This window comes from Crotalus tigris, unplaced genomic scaffold (genome assembly GCF_016545835.1).
Source record: "Crotalus tigris isolate CLP2741 ecotype Arizona unplaced genomic scaffold, ASM1654583v1 scf7180000024436.1354646, whole genome shotgun sequence".
Classification (NCBI taxonomy): domain Eukaryota; kingdom Metazoa; phylum Chordata; class Lepidosauria; order Squamata; family Viperidae; genus Crotalus; species Crotalus tigris.
In genome coordinates, this window is record NW_024100605.1 from 347137 (window position 1) to 367293 (window position 20157).

Consider the following 20157-nt stretch of genomic DNA (forward strand, 5'->3'; position numbering starts at 1 on the left):
GACATTGTAGACTATGGGCGAGGCTGAGTTGGAAAAGCATCTTGTAATATGGTTAATCATGTTCATATTATGCTAAAAGGCCCATGTGGATGTGTACAGCCCTTAGGCTGAGCCTACCTGAAAATTATCTTTACCAAATTTGAAGAGCAAACACCATGTATGGATAAACACATTGTCATGCTGAGATTGACGGTGTTTAAGGGTAGAAAGAAAAGAAATACAGTAAATGCTGTTGATATAAATCACCTTTAGTTGAATTTCTCTTTTTGACTCCTCCCTTTATTTCATTATTTTTACCCTCTTTGTGTGGGTCACACAATTATACATATTCTAATATCAAAATGATGGCCAGAAGTAATGAGAAAATAGAAGTACCAGTATACATTTGTTTTTATTTCTGTATGCAATGTAATATTAGGCACATAGCTTGGGACACTTTCTAAAATAAATCATTGGCCATTGTTTAGAGTATCCTTTTGGCTTTTAAATACTGGTCAGGAAAACATATGATGTAAAAATACATGAATAACTTCTTTTGAAAGGAAGAAATGTGGATTTTGCACCTTAAAGTGCAAGAGGTGTTCTTTAACCCTTCCACCAAAGAATGTGGCAATATACATTATATTGCTTCTGTTTGAAAAGGCGGCTGGAATTTTATGACATAGAAAATTATAAATTACAATTAGTTTCCATAATCACTATATATATATACACAACCCAGTTATGAAAAAAAACTGGTTTAAAACTTACAAATGAAATCTTCACACAGATCAAAACAGTGAAAATATAACAATTAACATGCTCAAGTGCCCAATTTGGATATTTAAAGACATTACATCTTTAAAACATGAACTTTAATTACAAGAGCAGCATGGGCATTTGTTATATTTATTTGATTTGTCAAAAGGATTACAGTGTTTTAAATATGAAGATTGTTTCAAAATGGGTAATTTTGCAATGCTCTAAATTAAAGTACATCTTGGTGAATGGGTTAAAAAAAGGTGAGTCTTGTAAAAATACACAAGCCATGTGCACTTCAAAATATTCTAGTGTTTCACCTGTAAGGTATTGTTTCAAGCAAACAAGACTTAACAGAACATATGGCTTTACAGTAACATCAATCTGTCAACTAAGCTGTAGTAATAAATACTTAAAATCTCTACCGATAGACTTACATTTTGATCTGGTTTAAACAATACAGAAAACAATTACCAGTTGAAAGCCTGCTGTAGTATGTCAAACACCAAAATTCTTTTTAAATCATTGTTTTAAATCTAAAGCAACCAAACATTTAAAGGGCATTGCATTTGAACAATTCTTTGCCAAAATGAAAGAAAGATAGACTTAAAAATATTTTGGGTGAAAAATTATGAAAATTGCTACATACTTTGGTCACTAATTGTCAAATAGTATGCCTCAAATACATTAGATTTGTGTATTCACTTTTTTTTATATAAAACTATTCTTACAGCCATTTTTAACTATAGTATCATTACTAATGTTACTTGGGTGGCAAGTTCTTATTTCACAACCACCCATCATTTAGAACAATACAATATAAACATACGCAAAAATTTCTTGGTATTCTTCAATGTGCAATTTTTACACTTATGAATTTCTGTACAATGTCTCAAAATCTAGAATATAAATGTTGCTGGTCCTGATCACTTGTGAAATTAAATGCAGCAGTGACTGGCTCCAATAGGTTCTAGATGAAATCCTCAGGAATCACATCCTTGAAATCAGTTCATATTCTTCAGTTATCACCAGTCAATATCACATATCATACAGGGCCATTAACAGATGCCTCTGCTAGAATGGTTTGTTGATCAGCCCTAAGGAGATCAAAGAAGCATCAAATTGTTAGAAGAGTGCACAATGATTCTAAACACTGAAAAACAGTTAATTAAACAGTTACGGATTTTTTAAAAGATGGAATAGACTTATGGCACTGATATATTTGTAAAGTAAAAGAATTCACATTACAATGAAGATTTGCCCTGTGAATTTTCCCTGACTTCCCGGAAAATGACCTAGAACACACTGGAGATCATTACATGAAGCTTAGGCTTCAAATTTGGCCCTATAGATTGCTTGTCATTCCCATAGAATATCAGCATTTTTACCTGATCCATTTTGCCAAAACAGAGTTCAGAAATTGGTTACTACCAATTCTCTTTAAAAATAAAAAGTTGGAAAACAAGAACAAATTGGGAAAATGTGTTTCCTCAATATGATGAGCTTTTGGCGCCATATAATTCTGTCAGGTACTACTGTATAAATCATGTAATGATAAATATAAGCAATATTTTAGCAATGACTTCACTGTATTTATATTGTTGGAGATGCAGTAAAATTATTTATATTTTTTATTTTAGTAAGGAGCAATTAGATATATTCTTGGAGATGTTAATTAGATGTTTATATTTTTCTGAAGTTTATTTGTATCACATAGGAGTTGTTTCATATGTTTTTTTTTCAGTTTTAATATTAAAACAAAATTGAGCCCATTTCTGCAAGTTGGATGGCCGATTAATAATTAGACTGGATCCCCAATTCAACCACTCTTGGAATGAGATCAAGAGACTGTTTTTTAGATTCAAGTTTTTGTTTCGTCACAATATGAATCACACTGGTTTGAATTTTGATCTGGAATGCAACCAACTTGAATGGAGCACTTTTTCCCCCCAGGTATATATATACCTCTAACTCAGCAACATTAAGGATCCTAGATATTTTTCATTCTCAGTTCAGATCACAAAGCTGGTTACTAATTCTAAATATAAATTCACCATATATATAAAAGGATAGTTGAATATTAACGAAATCCTAATATCAGTACAGAGAAAGTTAACATTTACAACCCTCTGTAAGCTTTTATATATCTAAAGAAGTGCTTTTCTAAAGCACTAGCAATTTACAAAAAAAAATTCAGCGAAATTCACTATATTCTTTATTAAACTTGCTTGGTGGTTTTATATCCTGTAAATATGGAAGTAAAATTGTTACTGTTGTTATACATTTTGAATATGTCTGGCCTTATGGCTGTAATAAACAGATTGACTGATTAAACAGAAACTATAATTAATTATGGGGACGAGAAAGCTATAATAGTCAAGTATTTTTCAATGTTCCTAAAGTACAACCAATATTTAACACACGTTGCATTTCTAATTGCTAGAATAAACAAAGTGAACATACTTATTGCTTATCATTGTAAGCTATGCTCTTAGCTTATTACATAGGAGTGGAGAAGAAAAAAGCTTTGCCTGATCTGTGCATTTCCTATTCTTCCCAGAAGACATTAGCTAAGCTGCTTTCGCCCATCTCCAAGATACATACTTAACATCAGACATAAATAAAAGCAATGTAGCAATACATATCATTTCTCTGTTAAAAATTAGAAAACCAATACGAGTACATAACAAGTATATCAGTAGCAAACTTACAACTGCCAGAGCAGCCTCTTTTATTACATCCCAGACTCAAGAGGCTGTTGCAAACTGTTAATACTTTGGATAGAAAATCTATGAAGGCTAATTCAGAGTTCTAGTCCTGTAAGGAGATAATATTCTCCAATATGCCCAGAGGTCTCTTTGCAGCTTTCTGCCATATGTGGACAAGCACGCAGATAACGAGATGGTAAAACATAGCAACTTCTCAAACTCTGCTCAGAGTGCTGGAATCCTACAGCGGCAGTCCCCAACCATTCTGGCATCAGGGACCAGTTTCGGAAGAAAAACTGTCTTCCATGGACCGTGTGTGTGTGTGTGTGTGTGTGTGTGTGTGTGTGTGTGTGTGTGTGTGTTGGTTTTGCACACAACCTAGATTCTGTGCATGAGCAGATTAAGGTTTGCCTGCTTACCTGTTGCTTGCACGGCCTGATTTCCTAAGAGGCCACAAACTGGTACCAGTCCACAACCTGGGGGTTGGGGACCCCTGTCCTATAGGATGTAGAATATCCAATCATTCCAGGAGTCTCCAATATAGTTGAGAGCAGGTTGCCATACATATTCATATTTTCATTTATCTGCATGGTTTTCCATAAAATATCTTTCTTTGAAAGGAAGATCTATAGAGCTGGGTCTGTACCTCATGACTACATGCACCCATATTTTCTTTTTTTTCCTCCACCATTTTTTTTTATAAAAAGTTTATAAGGGTGAAAACAGAACCTATATAAAGCCCATATATAAGGCATTCTAAGAGCAGGTTATAAGGCAGATTATAAACATTGCATATACATACACACATCACAATATAAAAATGACTTGGTAACAACAGGTACCTCTGCTCCAGGCTGCTGCAAGTGGGTTGCGGAGCTGCAGGACTTTCTTCTCCAGCATCTGCATTCTCTTCCACCACATATTTACAAGAAGCATCTTGCGAGGTAGACAGTTTTCCTTCCTCACTAATAAATAAATAAAAATTACAGCTTCATTTGTGCTTTAAATGTTTGTATCATCATGCAATAATGAAAGACTTGGGGGAAGGGATCCAGAGGTCACATGCAAACAGATTTTAGAAATATGATTGAAACATGGAAAACAAGCACAAGATTGTTGTTTCTGTTGACATTCATCACTCCCATCAGTTTATGTTTATTAAAAAGGAATTGGACAAGAAAAAAAAATGCAGGACGGTGTAGTAAAAAAAGAGGAATAAAGAATGTAAATGGTGCCCAAAATGAAAAAGCAAAAAACAAAAAACACATGAATGATCCTTTACAGTACATACCGATAGGATTTCAACACTCTGAAGCCACAGTGAAGGGGAAGGGTGGAAAAAACAGAAAAGTAATATAAAAAAGACTATCAAGATTTTCCCACAAAAAAGAATGTTTGGATCAAGTCTATCTAGGATGCGACAAAAATGCTAGTGGTATTGTTATCCAAATTCTTTAAACAATTTCTACTGTTAAGAACAGTTGGGGCACATTTTTAAAACCTAGCTTTTCTTTGGACACCTATGGATTGATTTCACAAGCTTAATATTCAGTAATCACAGGTACTAACTGCAGACTGAAGGGGAATTATTCAACAATAGTTTACAACCAATCTGTTACCAGAAGCCAGCCTCAATTTTCATGAAAGAGTATAAACTGTTCTGAGCTTTCCTGAATGAAGAAAACCGAAACATTTGAAAACCAGATGCTTACATATGTGTCTTTTCCAGTATCCAAAGGGTGCAATTCATATACATCTGCACTATTCAATAAAAAGCACCTCAGAAAAACGAGGAAGTAAACCAACAGCAATCCATGGGTTGAAAAATCTACATGAAGTTTGCTTAAGCAATTATTGTTCACAAAACAAGTACACAAAACATCCAGCATTTGGATTACTTTATGAGGAAACAAAAGGACATCCTAAATTAATACAAATGAAAGAAAAGATGATGGACTTAGCACTGGTATTTCATAGTGAACAAACTAGTTAATGCAGAAGAATCTCTTTCCACTTCGTCTAGTAGCAGAGCTAATGCAAGCAAGCTTTTTTTTTCCTATGTAAAAGAAAAATCACCCATCCAGATCTGGAGCGTGATGAAACTAGCAGAGTCAAATTATAAATCAAACAGTAACTGAACAGAAAAGGAACAACAGAGGAAAATGCCTTATCCCAACCAGTCTATTAAGTATAATAGTCTACTGGGAGGATGAATTATTTCAAACCATTTTTTCTGGTCTTTTATAGCAATGGCAAGGTTTAACCTAGGATGCTTTAAACACAAAAAGTGTTTCTACCAAAAGCTTTGTCCTAAGGAAGGAGAAAAGAAAGAAAGCCACCGGGTTGATTGTTCTTATATTAGCTACCCTGTTTTCATGAGGAGAGGAAAAGTTCAAAGAAAAACCAATCTTTCTTCCTCAGCAAAAGCAAGTATCTAACGCTGGAAATATGAATTGTTGTGAGCCTCCTAAAGTCGTTGTATGAGATAGGAGGGCACATGTCCCATAAATAAATAAGGACAGAGGTCTAACAATAATTTAGTCATTATAAAAGAATAAAGATTAACTGCAGTTTTGAAATCTTTCCTGCTGATACATTTAGAATTTGAAATAATTTTTGTAATATGTCAAACATTTACTGTAATTTATGGCTGCAATCTGTTCGTGGTTGGCGGGAAAAAATATGCTCCCTGCAAAAAGAAGTGAAAAGTTAAAATTTCAAACCTCTGGCTTGATCTAAGAGCTGGAATGATCACCTTCTGCACCTACTCACTCTGAAAATAAAATCCTTTTACTTCTGTACCAGTACAAAAAGAAAATTCAGTTTCTTGATAATTTTGCAACAGATTCTCTTTGTAAAAATTAGAACATCCTCAATAATATTTGGCATTAGCTGCTTCTGTATGTAAATTTTGATCTTCAAAACAGAGGGGATCAAATCCAGATATACAAATGGAGGCTGAAACTAAAGATCCTGTGAGACTATAACTCTATAACTGAGCACGAAGTTATAGAGCCAGGCTCCTCAAATTCAAACTAGAACAAACAGAAAGAATCAGATCCTCGCCTAATATTTGACCCTCCAGTATGCTGGCAATCCGAAAAAATATGTAGCAGCCGAAATGCCAGTCTCTTGAGAGAACATTTATTCTCTCTGCGGGACTTCTAAGTAGTCATTGAGAGCTCACAGTTTAATAAAGCTGCAAACACCCTAATTAACAAACCAAAGGGGAACTGAGTTACAAATGCTGTAGCATTCAAGTTTCATTGCACCTCATCTAAGCTGACTCAGTTTCACAACTTGGCTGTTTAACCTGCATAAAAGTACTATCCTATCCTCTGTTGCATTCTCATATCTAATATATACATATTAGTTATTAGCCTGATTATTTTCTGTTTTAACATATTGTCCCTGTAAAATTCACCTGTAGGGTGTATTTTGTTTTTTAAGCAGACCTTATAGCAAAAACAAACAAACAAACAGCAAAAGGCCCCAAGAATGTAAAAACAAATCTTGTCATGGGGTTATTTACTTATAATTAAATAATTCTAAGCCCAGAAATACATTTTGAGTACCAAACTTAATTGAACTTAATTCTATTTAAATGTGCATTTCTGATTACCCTGCCCCAGATTTTCTGTATTTCAGATATACTATATACCAGTGATGGCAAACCTTTTAGAGACTGAGTGCCCAAACTGCAACCCAAAACTCACTTATTTACTGCCGGGTGCCAGGTGGGCGTGGCCCACTGGGTAGGCGTGGCTGTGGTGGTCATGGCAGATTGGGTAGTGTGGCCAAGGTAAGCATGATCACCTCGATGTTGCTCATGGGGAGGACGCCTGTGAGGGCCGGGGAGGTTTGGGAGAGATCCAGGGGGTCTCTGGCAGGTGGGGTGGTGGGCAGGAGGCTTGTCTTGTGGGGTGAGGTGAGGCAGGGCGGGGGTGCCATTGTCACAGGGCAAGGTGAGATAGGGGCCAGGGCAGCTGATGCCTAACACCATCAGCCCCTGCACACAGAGGCCAGCGAGCACATGGGTGCTGGGATGCATCTGGTCATGTGGGACCTCAGCGAGTTAGCAGGCAGCTGGTTGAAGAGGGATGGTTGCCACCTCCGGGGCATGGCGCGTGTGCCCACAGAGAGGGTTCTGAATGCCGCCTCTGGCATGTGTGCCATAGGTTCGCCACCACTGCTATATACTATACTATACCATTTACTATATTTCATTATCATTGTTAAATAATTTAAAGTAGGACGCTTTTGCTACATTACTTCAAATCTGCATGAGCTGCACCGGCTGACAGCTTACTTCTGATTCAATTAAAGTCCTACATAGAATGGGTCCAGGGTATCTGAGGAGCAGTCTATCCCCAATGGAACACGCCTGCCTCAGTCATGCCTGTGGAAGGGGCCTGCTATGGATCCTGTCTGCTAAGGAAACTGGCTCCATCTCTGTGGAACAATCCACTACCAGAAGTGGGAATTAGCCCCTCCCTTTTGGTCTTCTGGAAGGGTATCAAAATCTGGCTCTGCCGCTTGACCTGGGGCCTGGACAGGGGGACTCACTGCTGAAGGCGGCTGATGGAGTAAGATCTCAACCGTGTCCCATCCATATTTTGGCTCTTGTAGGGTATGGCTTTAGTGCAGTTTTTAATATTTTAATGTTTAATATTTTGTTTTAATCCTTTAATTTTTTAACTATTTTTCATTTGTTTCATAATTTGTAAGCCTTGTAAGGAGAAATGGGCGGGGAAGGAAGAAAGGAAGGAAAAAAGGAGAGAGAAAGAGAGAGAGAGAGAAAGAGAGAGGAAGATAGATAGATAGATAGATAGATAGATATAGTTATTTTATTTATTTATTTATAATATTTATCTAGCCATCCATCTTATAACAAACTCTGGGTAGCTAACAATTAAAACATAAGACATATATCAATTAAAACCTAAACATTAAAAAATTGGCACTAAAGTTAAGTTTCCAACATTCATGTTAAATCCTCCAATCTCCCTCCAAGGAAGGATCTAATGTGTACTGATCACGCTTTCCCATCTTGACTAGGTCTGCTCTGTTATCATAAAAAATTATTTCTGTAAACAAACAGCAAATTCTAGGAAGCAGAGATTCCATCCTCTACAACCAGCCTTCCCTAGCAGTCAACAACCCATATAGATGAAAGACTGAAGTACGGCCACCACTTTATGTGCAATGTAGTGATGCCATCCATAGCACAGAGAGTGGTAGAAAGTGGAATATTAGAGAACAATCCATGACCTTTCATGCTACAATAATAACAATCAGTTAGGGACCAAGCATAACTAGGCATAACTACAATTGCCCAGATCACTTTGAAACAGGATGAGTGGCAAATAAATTTAATAAATAAAGAAATAAAAGTGGGTGGGGGTTATATATTTTCTCAGCCTTTGGGGTAACACTGTTTCCTTAGTCTACTGAAGGAAACCTACGTGGTTTCTTTGGATTGTGTGTATTCACTTCTTTTTCATTCCAGACTATTTTTGTCACTTTTGCCATCTTCTAGTCTTCATTTTTTTCTTTGTTTTGAACATTTTCACTTGTGACCCACCCAGAGTTGGAAATTAGATGGCGTATAAATAATAAAAAGGCATGGACCAAAAAAAGAGCATGCTAATATTCAGGCCAGAACTTTGACTAAAAAGGTGAATTAAAGAGAACATGAAACTTGCTAAATGTATAAAACTATCTCAAAGCTGTATGCAACAAAATTTCATTTTAATGCTGATTAGTGTACATTCAAAGTGACAATAAAGTTATTATTCTATTCTATTCTATTCTATTCTACTCTACTCTACTCTACCCTATCCTACATAAAGTACAAGATGAAAAAAAAAGGCGTTGCTGTGGCTATTGCATCATCCCCATGGTGTCAATTATTTTCAATAATTCATTCATAACTAGGTTAGAAAATTATTTTTAAAAATAACAAAGAGGTAGAGAAAGCACAGAAAAGACTTCAGAGGCTAATACATCAGAAAAAATAGCAACTATCAAGTTAAAATTAAAAATTTGATCAACGATACTCAGTGAAAATACCTCATTTGATTGAACTTTAGCAATCAAAACCATATTTAAATTCCAATTTCACAGAAAGCTTGTGCCAAATGGTTATGTTTTAAATGGTTTGAGAATGCAACACTAGGCCACTTTATAATATGATTAATGAAAATTCCTTAAACTTACAGGGCAGCAAAGTTTAATGCCTCACCTTTTGAAGACAGCCGTTTCAGTTTTAGCGTCTACAGTAAGGCTAAGAGTCTCCTTCATGCTGCCATTCATTACTGTTTCAGTCACTTTATCTGCGTTTTCTGTATCATCTTCTCCATCAGAACCAGCTTCCATTGCAATACTTCCTACATCTGAATTTGAACAATGAAAGTGGACAATTACTTTTTATATTTTAATATCTGCATTATTCTTCTGTTCTGTGCTGAGCTGTATAGAATTGTCAGCAATAAGTGGGATAAACATTTATATATTTAACCAATTGGTGAACTGTTATTGAGAGCTTATTGTCACAGAAGCAACTCTGGATGACGTGAGAAGGGGGAGATGGGAAGCATAAATATTTAATGAATAAAAATTAAAAAATAATAAATTCCATTTAAAGCATCAACAAAAACCCAACAAAAATAATGAAAATCTTCAGAACCTATGTCAGAGAAACGAAACAGTTGCGGAAACTATAAACCCTGGTAAATCATTGTCAAATTCTCTAATATTTCCTTTTCATTTTCTACCAAACTGGGGCCAAAAATCATCTCTGCCCAGGCTGTGCTGATGGAGCCAGGGTTTCATAAGAGAGGGCAGGCTTAGGAGTATAGCAGACACAACTCCAGAGAAGAACCAATTCCAACTTCCTGTAAAATGGCATTCTCTTATCAGTGGAATATGCTGACCACACATTATTAATTAAAATAATTCTGAGTTCTTACTTTCTGGCTGAGTCACAAGGGCAGCTACATTTGCATTCAGAGGATCCACTGGTTCAGTGTTGGTTTCCATCTCCACAGGTGAATTACTTCTCAAAGAATCTTTTGAACTTTAAAAACAAAGTAAAATAAATTGATGAATCACATTTTCAATTATTTTCTGCAAGGAGTACACAGGACAGACTTCAGTTGGTCACTTCTGTATGATAATGCTAACTATTTGGAACAGGATTCTAAAGCATACTTGCGCTTGTGGGTAACTGAGCAGCAAATAAAGGTAATCTAAATATCAATTAGCATTTGGACCTTATAGAAGTTTGCATAAATCCTGAAAGCTAAACTATCTTTTCTTTGAATCCTTACCTTTGATTAGGACATGAAAGAAAAACAGATGGCTTATTCAGCTATAGATTACCTTTTTAATCCAGAAAACAAAAATATAATGTTCAACAGAATGAGACGCAGAAAAAAGGAGGATAATGGTTGGGAGAATAGAATAGAAAGAAAATGAAGACAGAAGCACTTCTTGAAGTGCCAGGGAAGAAAATGTTAGTGCTGCTTCTTTTATCCTAACCAAGATTTTCTATACAAAAATGAATTTGCAATGAAGTAAATGGTTCAGTGAGGTTTTTATTTTTAGAGACTGAGATTTTTTCAGTAAAATAAGTTTTTTGCAGGAAAAATTGATACTACAATTCAGCATTTTACTGATGAATTTCTGCAATGTGGTTTCCAGATGAGTCACAAAAAGCTGACTTGCAATTCAAATGACGCCAACCATTTTTCCCCTCAAACTGCACCATCACAGATATTTTTCACCTAAACATGTGAATCTATCACTACAGATGCCTTTTACAAGGTGCTAAAGCAAACTAACAAGCTAATCATTTCAAATATAAAATATGTGAAAACAAAACATATATTTTTTCTTGTTTTTCTTTAATTTCATTTGTAGGTTTTGTAGAAACACAAAACTTTCCTACCTTACAGTGAAATCTGAAAAGGAAGCCCAACCAGTTTCTTTTGCTGGCATTGGTTCCTCTGTGCTCCACACATCAGACCCAACAGAATCCAGATTAGTGCCATGTGTGGTTTCCATAGGAACATCAAAGTTAGCTGACCAGTTAGGTGCTGAAAAAATCATAACGTTAGAAATATATCAGTTCCTAATACTAAGTCTATAACAAGGCAGTTTGTTTAAGTTTTAAAAAGTCAGAGGAAGAATTTGCCAACTGTATTACTTTTATGAATATTGAGAAAAAATAGAACCATTTACAATTATTCAGTCTACCATTATAATATTTAAGCAACTCCTCAAAAATTGTCATTTTAGAATATGCACACTTCCATATATCCTTTACATTTTATGCATTTTCATTTGTAATAGAAAATGTCTACAGACAGTCTTTCACTACACACACCACCTACTACAACCAAAAATACTAAGAGAGGAAGGAGTACTAAGAGAGGAAGGAGTTGTGCACATGTTCCTAATCCCTCTGTACATCCATACATTGTCCTTGCATTGTGATATATTAAATGTTCAGAGCTTGGTCCATCTTGGTCCAACTGAGGCAGTAACAACCGTAAACAGAAGCAATATAAAATACTTTCCTTTTATTTTTATGGAGTTAACTTGAGGTTTACTACCAATCAGATGAACCAAGTGCAGATGCTACATTAATTATAACATTATTAAATATTTTTAAAAGTACAAATAATAAAAAAATTAAGGCCAAAGGCTTCCACTTTTTTTTAACAAATGAAAAAATGCCAGTACGTACTGTCCAATTCCTACACTTGTATCTGAATGCATGAGAAACAGTGCGATAAAAGCTACTTACTTTCATTCAAATCTACTTCCATCTTGTCTTCTGTATTGGTGCTTGATTCAAACAGGTCTTGCTTTGTTCCGTCCTCTTCTTCAGAATCTGTACTCTCTTCACTGTCTGTACTGCCTGAACTTTTTATTTTAAAGAAAGAGACATAAAACATGAATTTCCTCCCTTAAGATTTTCTTCACTTGTTATGTAACCATTTTTAAAGATTAATTAAAAACTTTGGAGGATTAAGAATAAGTGAGGAGGTCTGACTGATTCCTCCCCCTTGTTCATTAACATTATGGTTGAACATCCACTGATTTTAGCACCATTCAACAGTAGTTTTCAGAAAATGTTTTACACAGTGCTTTGCCCTCATGCAAGCAGAGACGTTCTCTGCTATGCATTAAAATACTCAACCTTTTTCAGGCTTCAGCATGAGCCTACAGGTGTCACTGTTTCAAGAGTCACACTGATAAACCTTAACAGGTAATTCTATGAAAACAATTACAGTGTATTTAAACAACATAGTGAAGCTAGACATTCTGTTATGTTTGGCACTTAGATAATATCAGGCAAGTTTCAAAGGAATCATACAGGCGAATATGGACTCTTGAAAGAGTCACTAGGCCCTGGAATAAAAAATCTAGTCATTTAACAATTTTAGCCAGGGATTTAGTCAAGAAATTCTGGGTAGAGTATGTAAATAAAATATACCGTATATGCTGGTGTATAAGACGACTTCCGGAAGCGCTAAACTCGGTGCCAAAGACAGGGGTCGTCTTATACGCCGAGTCGTCTTATACGCCAGAAATACTGGTAGCTTCCGGCGTATAAGACGACATTCTAGGAATGCGGCTCGGCGATAAAGACGGGGGTTGTCTTATACGCTGGGTTGCCTAATATGCCGGCATATACGGTAACTAAACTACTGTATATGCCAGCTTATAAGACGACTTCCGGAAGCACTAAACTCGGCGCCAAAGACAGGGGTCGTCTTATACGCCGAGTCGTCTTATACGCCGGAAATACTGGTAGTTTCCGGCGTATAAGACGACGTTCTAGGAAGGCGACTTGGCGATAAAGACGGGGGTCGTCTTATACGCCGGGTCGCCTAATACGCCGGCATATACGGTAACTAAACTACTGTATATGCCGGCGTATAAGACGACTTCCGGAAGCGCTAAACTCGGCGCCAAAGACGCGGGTCGTCTTATACGCCGAGTCGTCTTATACACCGGAAATACTGGTAGTTTCCGGCGTATAAGACGACGTTCTAGGAAGGCGACTCGGCGCCAAAGATGGGGGTCGTCTTATACGCCAAGTCGTCTTATACGCCGGAAATACTGGTAGTTTCCGGCGTATAAGACGACGTTCTAGGAAGGCGACTCGGCGATAAAGACGGGGGTCATCTTATACGCCGGGTCGCTTAATACGCCGGCATATACGGTAACTAAACTACTGTATATGCCGGCGTATAAGACGACTTCCGGAAGCGCTAAACTCGGCGCCAAAGACGCGGGTCGTCTTATACACCGAGTCGTCTTATACACCGGAAATACTGGTAGTTTCCGGCGTATAAGATGACGTTCTAGGAAGGCGACTCGGCGCCAAAGACGGGGGTCGTCTTATACGTCGAGTCGTCTTATACGCAGGAAATACTGGTAGTTTCCGGCGTATAAGACGATGTTCTAGGAAGGCGACTCGGCGCCAAAGATGGGGGTCGTCTTATACGCCGAGTCGTCTTATACGCCGGAAATACTGGTAGTTTCCGGCGTATAAGATGATGTTCTAGGAAGGCGACTCGGCGATAAAGACGGGGGTCATCTTATACGCCGGGTCGCTTAATACGCCGGCATATACGGTAACTAAACTACTGTATATGCCGGCGTATAAGACGACTTCCGGAAGCGCTAAACTTGGCGCCGCCCCGAGGGGGGAAAATGGCGGATTGCATTGTTTGGCGACCCCTGTAAAATGGTCGATCGACCCCAAATGGGGTCGCGACCCATAGGTTGAGAACCGCTGCTTTAAAGTGACAACCAGCACCTTGAAATTGCACCTGAAGACCACCTTGGAGCCAATGTACCTCAGGTCATCTTTTGAGCCATTTCTTCTCATGAGAAGGAATTTATAACTTCCTTGACTCTACTACTGAAAATCTTTTTTTTTATTAGATATGATAAGCTGTGAGTGGGAAGCTCAAGAAAATAGGTGACTGACTGAAGTCTTCTTTGTATTAATTTTAAAAGTGAGCTCCCAAAAAATCCGATCAGACACCATCCTAAATATCTTGACAGATGGAATTAAATTAATGAATGTAAAGTATGTAAGTCCCATGCCATAATAAGCTATGAAGGGTTTTGTTGTCTTCTGCTATATTTCAGAAGGCCTCTTAACCACTCAGAAAAGGTTCACTGGGCAATATAACAAGGATGCAGTGCTGAAGGTCAAAATTTGTTTTGTCACCTACATAGATTCAGTAATGGGTCATGACTAGCTACAACAACAACAAAATAGAATTTCCTGCTACGGTATTAAGATTACCTGGATCTTCTCTGAGATTCTGGAGTAAAAGCAATATGTTTCTCTTCCCAGATATCTTCTTCATCAGAGCCACCATCATCAAATTGCTGTATTCTCTCCTTGCAGCATGCTTCAAACAAAGCAATGTTGCCCTGAACATATGAAAAAGAGCACTATTAATAAATACTGTTTCATTTATCATGCACGATCTGTTGTGCAAATAAGCAAAAGCCTCCACAAGTGTAAAGCAAGGTTCAAATAATTTTCTGTAGGTTGGATGAAATAGATATCCTAAGCATGGACTATCACTCCACTTATTTTGTGGTCCTAGGACAAGAAATGTAAGAGTGAGGAACTTGATTTGAATTCTCAGTTCCCTTTGATGGAGCAGTGAAAAATCATGTGGGAACACTCAAAATAATTCAATGGAAAATTTCAATCCATTTTACTCTGTGTTCTGAACACCTTCCTCCCCTTTCAGGCATAACATACTCACAGGGAATCACCAAGTACAATTAATTTTGACCCAACTGATTCTACACTATCTTGTGCTTAATTCAATACTTATACGTTATACTTCCTCAACGTATGACTACAATTGAGCCCAAAACTTATGTTGCTATGTGAGAAATTTGTTAAGTGAGTTTTGCCCAATTTTATGACTTTCTTGCCACATTTGTTAAACGAATCACCGCAGTTGTTAAATTAGTAACACGGTTGTTAAGTGAACCTGGTTTCCCCACTGAGTTTGCTTATCAGAAGGTTGCAAAAGGTGATCACATGACCCCGAAACACTACAACTGTCATAAATGTGAGTCAGCTGTCAAGCATTCGAATATAAATCACATGATCATAGGGATGCTACACAAGTCATAAGTGTGAAAAATGGCCAGAGGTCACATTTTCCGGTGCCGCTGTAATTTCGAATGGTCACTAAATGAACTGTTGTTAAGTCAAGGACTACCTGTACCTATAAAATACAGCAAGAGATCAGGAAAACCAGGGCCTCATCTTCCTCAGTTCTAAGTTTAAAAATAAATTCTGTAACAGGGATCATTCTTAGAATTAATATTTTGGGAACCTGATGCCAAAAGAAACTATCTCCTAAAAACTAGTGGGAGGGGTCAGATAACGCTAAAGTATGGCTGGGCACATGAAGCCTTTTGAACAACTTTAAAATAATGCAGCAGCAAGGATCACTGGGATCAGTGACAGTTCAACATGTACGCATGAGTGAAGGGCACCTGCCTTATTTGCTAAAGGGAAGCAGAATACGTAAGCAAGGCAAATAGAATTATGCACACAGATTGAGTTGAATCTATTCCTATGTGATCACCAGAAGACCAGTATCCACCAGCAGAATTCATTCCTTCATTCCATAGCAGCCTGTTTTATATAAAACTGTGACCAAAATGTGTCATGTCCCTCCCTCTCAGATTAGTAAAACTTAATAGAGAAAGGGGGGGGGGGGGACACTAAAATAAGAACATAAGAATTCCAGGTTCTCCTGCTCTTTGTTGTGTTATTTGCATGTAAGGGAGCAAAGCTCTATCCCTTTTGAGAAAACAGGTCAGTCTGAAAACTGTGAAGGTATTATTAGTCTTCTTATTGTTATAAAAAAATGTTCTTTGCTCCAGGCGGAGGATCTTGTTCCCACCCATATTTTGGAAAGATATCGATTGATTTCATGATAAAGGAAATCAAATGTAAGGAAAGAGAAGTTCATTTCAGCCTTCAATCCTTCCAAGGTCAGTAAAATGAGGACCCAGATTGTTGGGGGCAATAGGCTGACTCTGTAAACCACTTAAAGAGGGCTATAAAGCACTATATAAATCTATGTGCTATTGCTATACATAACAAAATGTTTCCTCTAATTATTCCTTCTGTAAAGCATGCAGCAGTAGTTTCTATTGTTAAAATTATGCTCTTTTAAAGTACAACCAGCAGGGTAGTTCTCATTCAGAGATATGTACTCATTTTCATTTGTACTGAGCAGAAAACTGAAAAATACTTACACTTTCATTTGTATTGAGGGTAAAATTGATGTCTGATACACGATCAAAAGAAACACTGTGAACAAAGTACAAATTTAGGCAGAACAACAATAAAGAAGTATCATTTGGTAGGATATCTTGAAGTACTTCATTTAATAACTTTACGTATCTTAAAAAACCTCTGAAATACTCTTTCCTAGTACAAAATTCTAAGCCTTTTGACACAGCCCATATAAACTACTTGAGAAAATGAATCTTGAACCTTTTTCTCAGACCATGATAAATCTCATGCCTAACACTGCTTCTTCCTTTATCAAGAAGAATATCTCAAGGCCTTTGGACATGTTATAAAAAAAACATTTTTACCTCTGGGGGGTAATATGAAGCAATCAGGTTTAAAAATTATGCATCACCAAAGATGCAAGGCATCACAGCTTGCACATATGATCAACACAATTAAATGGAGCTTGCAAAGGATCCAACTATGTGCCTGTTAGTAACTATAATATGTGAAGCTACTCTATATTACATTTTCAAAGATGAACGGGTGGCTTGATTGCTAATATATTAAGCTAAAAGCTCTTTAAACAAGCTCAAGTAGGACAAGGATTAAACTCACTTGTCTCAATGAGAGGCATCACTTCTAGCAGTAGTATTCACTTCAATAATGTGATAATATGGACACTCTTGGATAATTCTATGGGAAGGGAAATGAAATAGCCTATGTTGCTACCAAACTACTTCTGGAAATCAGCAGAAAAACAATTTTAGGTCTACCATTCCAAGAATGGTCATGTTCAGACTGACAGAAATGTTTTCAAAATGAGAATTTTAATATGCCAAAATTCTGATATAATATCTCCGGATCTGGCATACAGATTTTTATATAGATTCTTGGAATGTGTGCAGTAATATTGACACATTTCATAAATCCGGATTAAAACAGAGCACAGAATGCTACATAACCTAAATTACTGCATTTCAAATGCGCAAATAAAAAAACCACAGTTGTTTCTTGCCCATCTCACACAACAGCTGCCATCATATGTATATGGAAATCAATGCTTAGCTGTTTTTTGATTTAACTTAATTTGTGAAAACAACTGAATTTTCATAAATATCCTGTTAGTTATAGGTTAGCTTTGTGTATGAGCAATTGCTTATATGCAGCTTGAACTGTGTTTTTAAATATTTTAACTGTTGGGAACTTCTAGCAGTCAATTTACCCTTTTCATTATTGAAATATTCAAAGACTGACAACTTGCCTGTATAATTTTTTCACAACAAATAAGCTAAATAAGAGATAGAAAAACATACCCAGCAAAGTTTAGAAAGTCATAATACTATACAATACAGTTGGTGGTTGTTGAAAGTTTATTTCAATTCAATTGAATTTATTATATAAGGAAAAGCAATTTTTATAGCTTGCAATCACTAATTTATTTGTATTTATTTATCATATGTATGTAACTGCCCATCTCACATGAAAGTGGTTCTGTCAGAACTGTTTCCAAAGATATGGGTCACATAGAATACATCCATTATGCTAACAGTCCCAAACATAATTTTCAAGCTAGGTCATGATATATCCCAATTTCTAGAACTTATCATGAAACTTAAAGAAACTCATAAAATGAACCTAAAGTTCTATATTTTTTTTGTAAGGGTAACAAAAAAAATTGCTTTATAAATTAATTTTACAAATTATAATGGGATTTCTTTTGGAATATACACGAAGTATAAATATCTATGGAACAAAACTAAATAAACAGCATTTTACTGCTTTTAGAGGTACTAAAACGTGATGCAAGACGTGGAAAACAAAAGTAATTTTTAAAATAGGACTGTACTTACTTGCCGATGTCATCTTGATCAGCAAACTTCTCATCGTTGAAGCCAAACTGGTCAATAAAATTGGACGTCATTTGTTGCATCTGATAATCAGAAAAGGCCTGGCAATCCCAGGACCAACGACAGTGATATAATGATTCTAATAATAGTCTAAATACTATTTGCCCAATTTGCTCCAGAACTAATACTTTCATTAAATTGCAAATACATGTCATATATGCGCACATGCACATACATACATATATACATTAATACACATACTACATATGGATAGGGCTGTTTTGTTATTATCAGATGTATGTAATTTGGGAGTTTGGGAGGTGAGTATTTTATAACCGAGTACTAAAATTATAGCAGAATGGCACCACCCTCAATCTAACTAATAGATATAGAGGAGTTTCATGATTTGTTTTGTTTTAGATGGAATATACCTAGTAACAAGAGTATTACTATTACTTAAAAAACCTCTACCTTTTAAGACTAATCCTACTATAATATTTGGTAAAATATAAGAATTGTGGAGAAAAAAAAGTTTCTTCTGGAATTACAATTAAAGTGAATCTCTTGCATCTTCCCAATACCTAAACTTTGCCAAGTTCCTATTTAAGGATACAGCCAGAGTTAGGTGACTGTATCCCCATACCGAAATCAGGGGTGATATAAAACTCATTACTGCCTAAAGCTCATTCAACACCTTTTCTATGTGTTTTCATGCATAAAACAAAAACCTGGGGGTTTTTTTAGATTTTGTTTTTTTTGAACTATGCAATTTGATGGTTCTGACTATTCCATTGGATTATATGTATGAGCTTCTTCCAGACAATGAGTAGTTTTTAATATTAAATTGAACCCTAAGGGACTATAGAGAATCTACTGTAATCAATAATTTTGTAGATCAGGGTTTTATGATTATGTATTTATATTGCTTTCTATTCCACGAGAAGGCAGACTATGGGTACTCTGCTATCCCATAAAAGAGAGCGTAGAATCCAGCACTGAGATACTATCGACTCTAAAAGAGATCTTAATTCCAACAGAAGAAAATAGATGTAGTTCAGAGTCCTTGGTGCTCTCTGAGTTGTTTGCTTTCATATGTTTCATTAATCCAAACCCCACATTCACTAGCCTTAATGATGTTAGCAAGTAGTGAAATGTCTGCAATAACCAAGGTCTCTTAGAGCACCAATGTCTTCACAGGGGTCTTAATTGACAGAAATCAATAGGAAAACCATACACAGATATAAGTAGTGTTCATGCTATTCTCCAAGTTATACTTTTAAATGTGTTCTCAAATGTCTAACTTGATTACAAGAAACAGGAGGATTGTCTTGGTTGTGAAAAGTTGTTGGACAATGGAAGAGGTTGACATATAATGTAGTCAGTTTTTCTTTGCTTGTGTTATCAGAGGCTGGACAGGTCATCTCATGAATCCTGAACTTAACAGGATTTGGATTAGATAATGCCTAAGGTCACTTCCAACTCTCCAGTCTATGAAATTTGTTTATCTTCTTAAATATGGAACTTCCTACTCAACTGCAACATCTGAAAGTGA

The 20157-nt window shown here is 36.3% G+C and overlaps 1 protein-coding gene across 16 annotated transcripts in view; it reads right to left on the bottom strand.

Annotated features, from left to right (window-relative positions):
- Positions 1–372: 372 nt before the first annotated feature.
- The window catches only part of PPP6R3 (protein phosphatase 6 regulatory subunit 3), an 83747-nt gene continuing 63962 nt past the window's right edge, over positions 373–20157 (bottom strand). For 7 of the 16 annotated variants that reach the window (XM_039331276.1, XM_039331273.1, XM_039331278.1 and 4 more), the window contains 10 exons: positions 18609–18706; positions 16776–16830; positions 14782–14912; positions 12259–12377; positions 11398–11545; positions 10418–10524; positions 9691–9841; positions 4738–4755; positions 4289–4411; positions 373–1835 (listed from right to left, as the gene is read on the bottom strand). In XM_039331276.1, coding sequence (XP_039187210.1) covers positions 1784–1835; positions 4289–4411; positions 4738–4755; positions 9691–9841; positions 10418–10524; positions 11398–11545; positions 12259–12377; positions 14782–14912; positions 16776–16830; positions 18609–18706 — 1002 coding nt within the window. In that variant the 3' untranslated portion in view covers positions 373–1783. The remainder of the gene's footprint in view (positions 1836–4288; positions 4412–4737; positions 4756–9690; positions 9842–10417; positions 10525–11397; positions 11546–12258; positions 12378–14781; positions 14913–16775; positions 16831–18608; positions 18707–20157) is intronic. The other 9 variants (XM_039331280.1, XM_039331286.1, XM_039331279.1 and 6 more) reach the window with 5 other exon arrangements.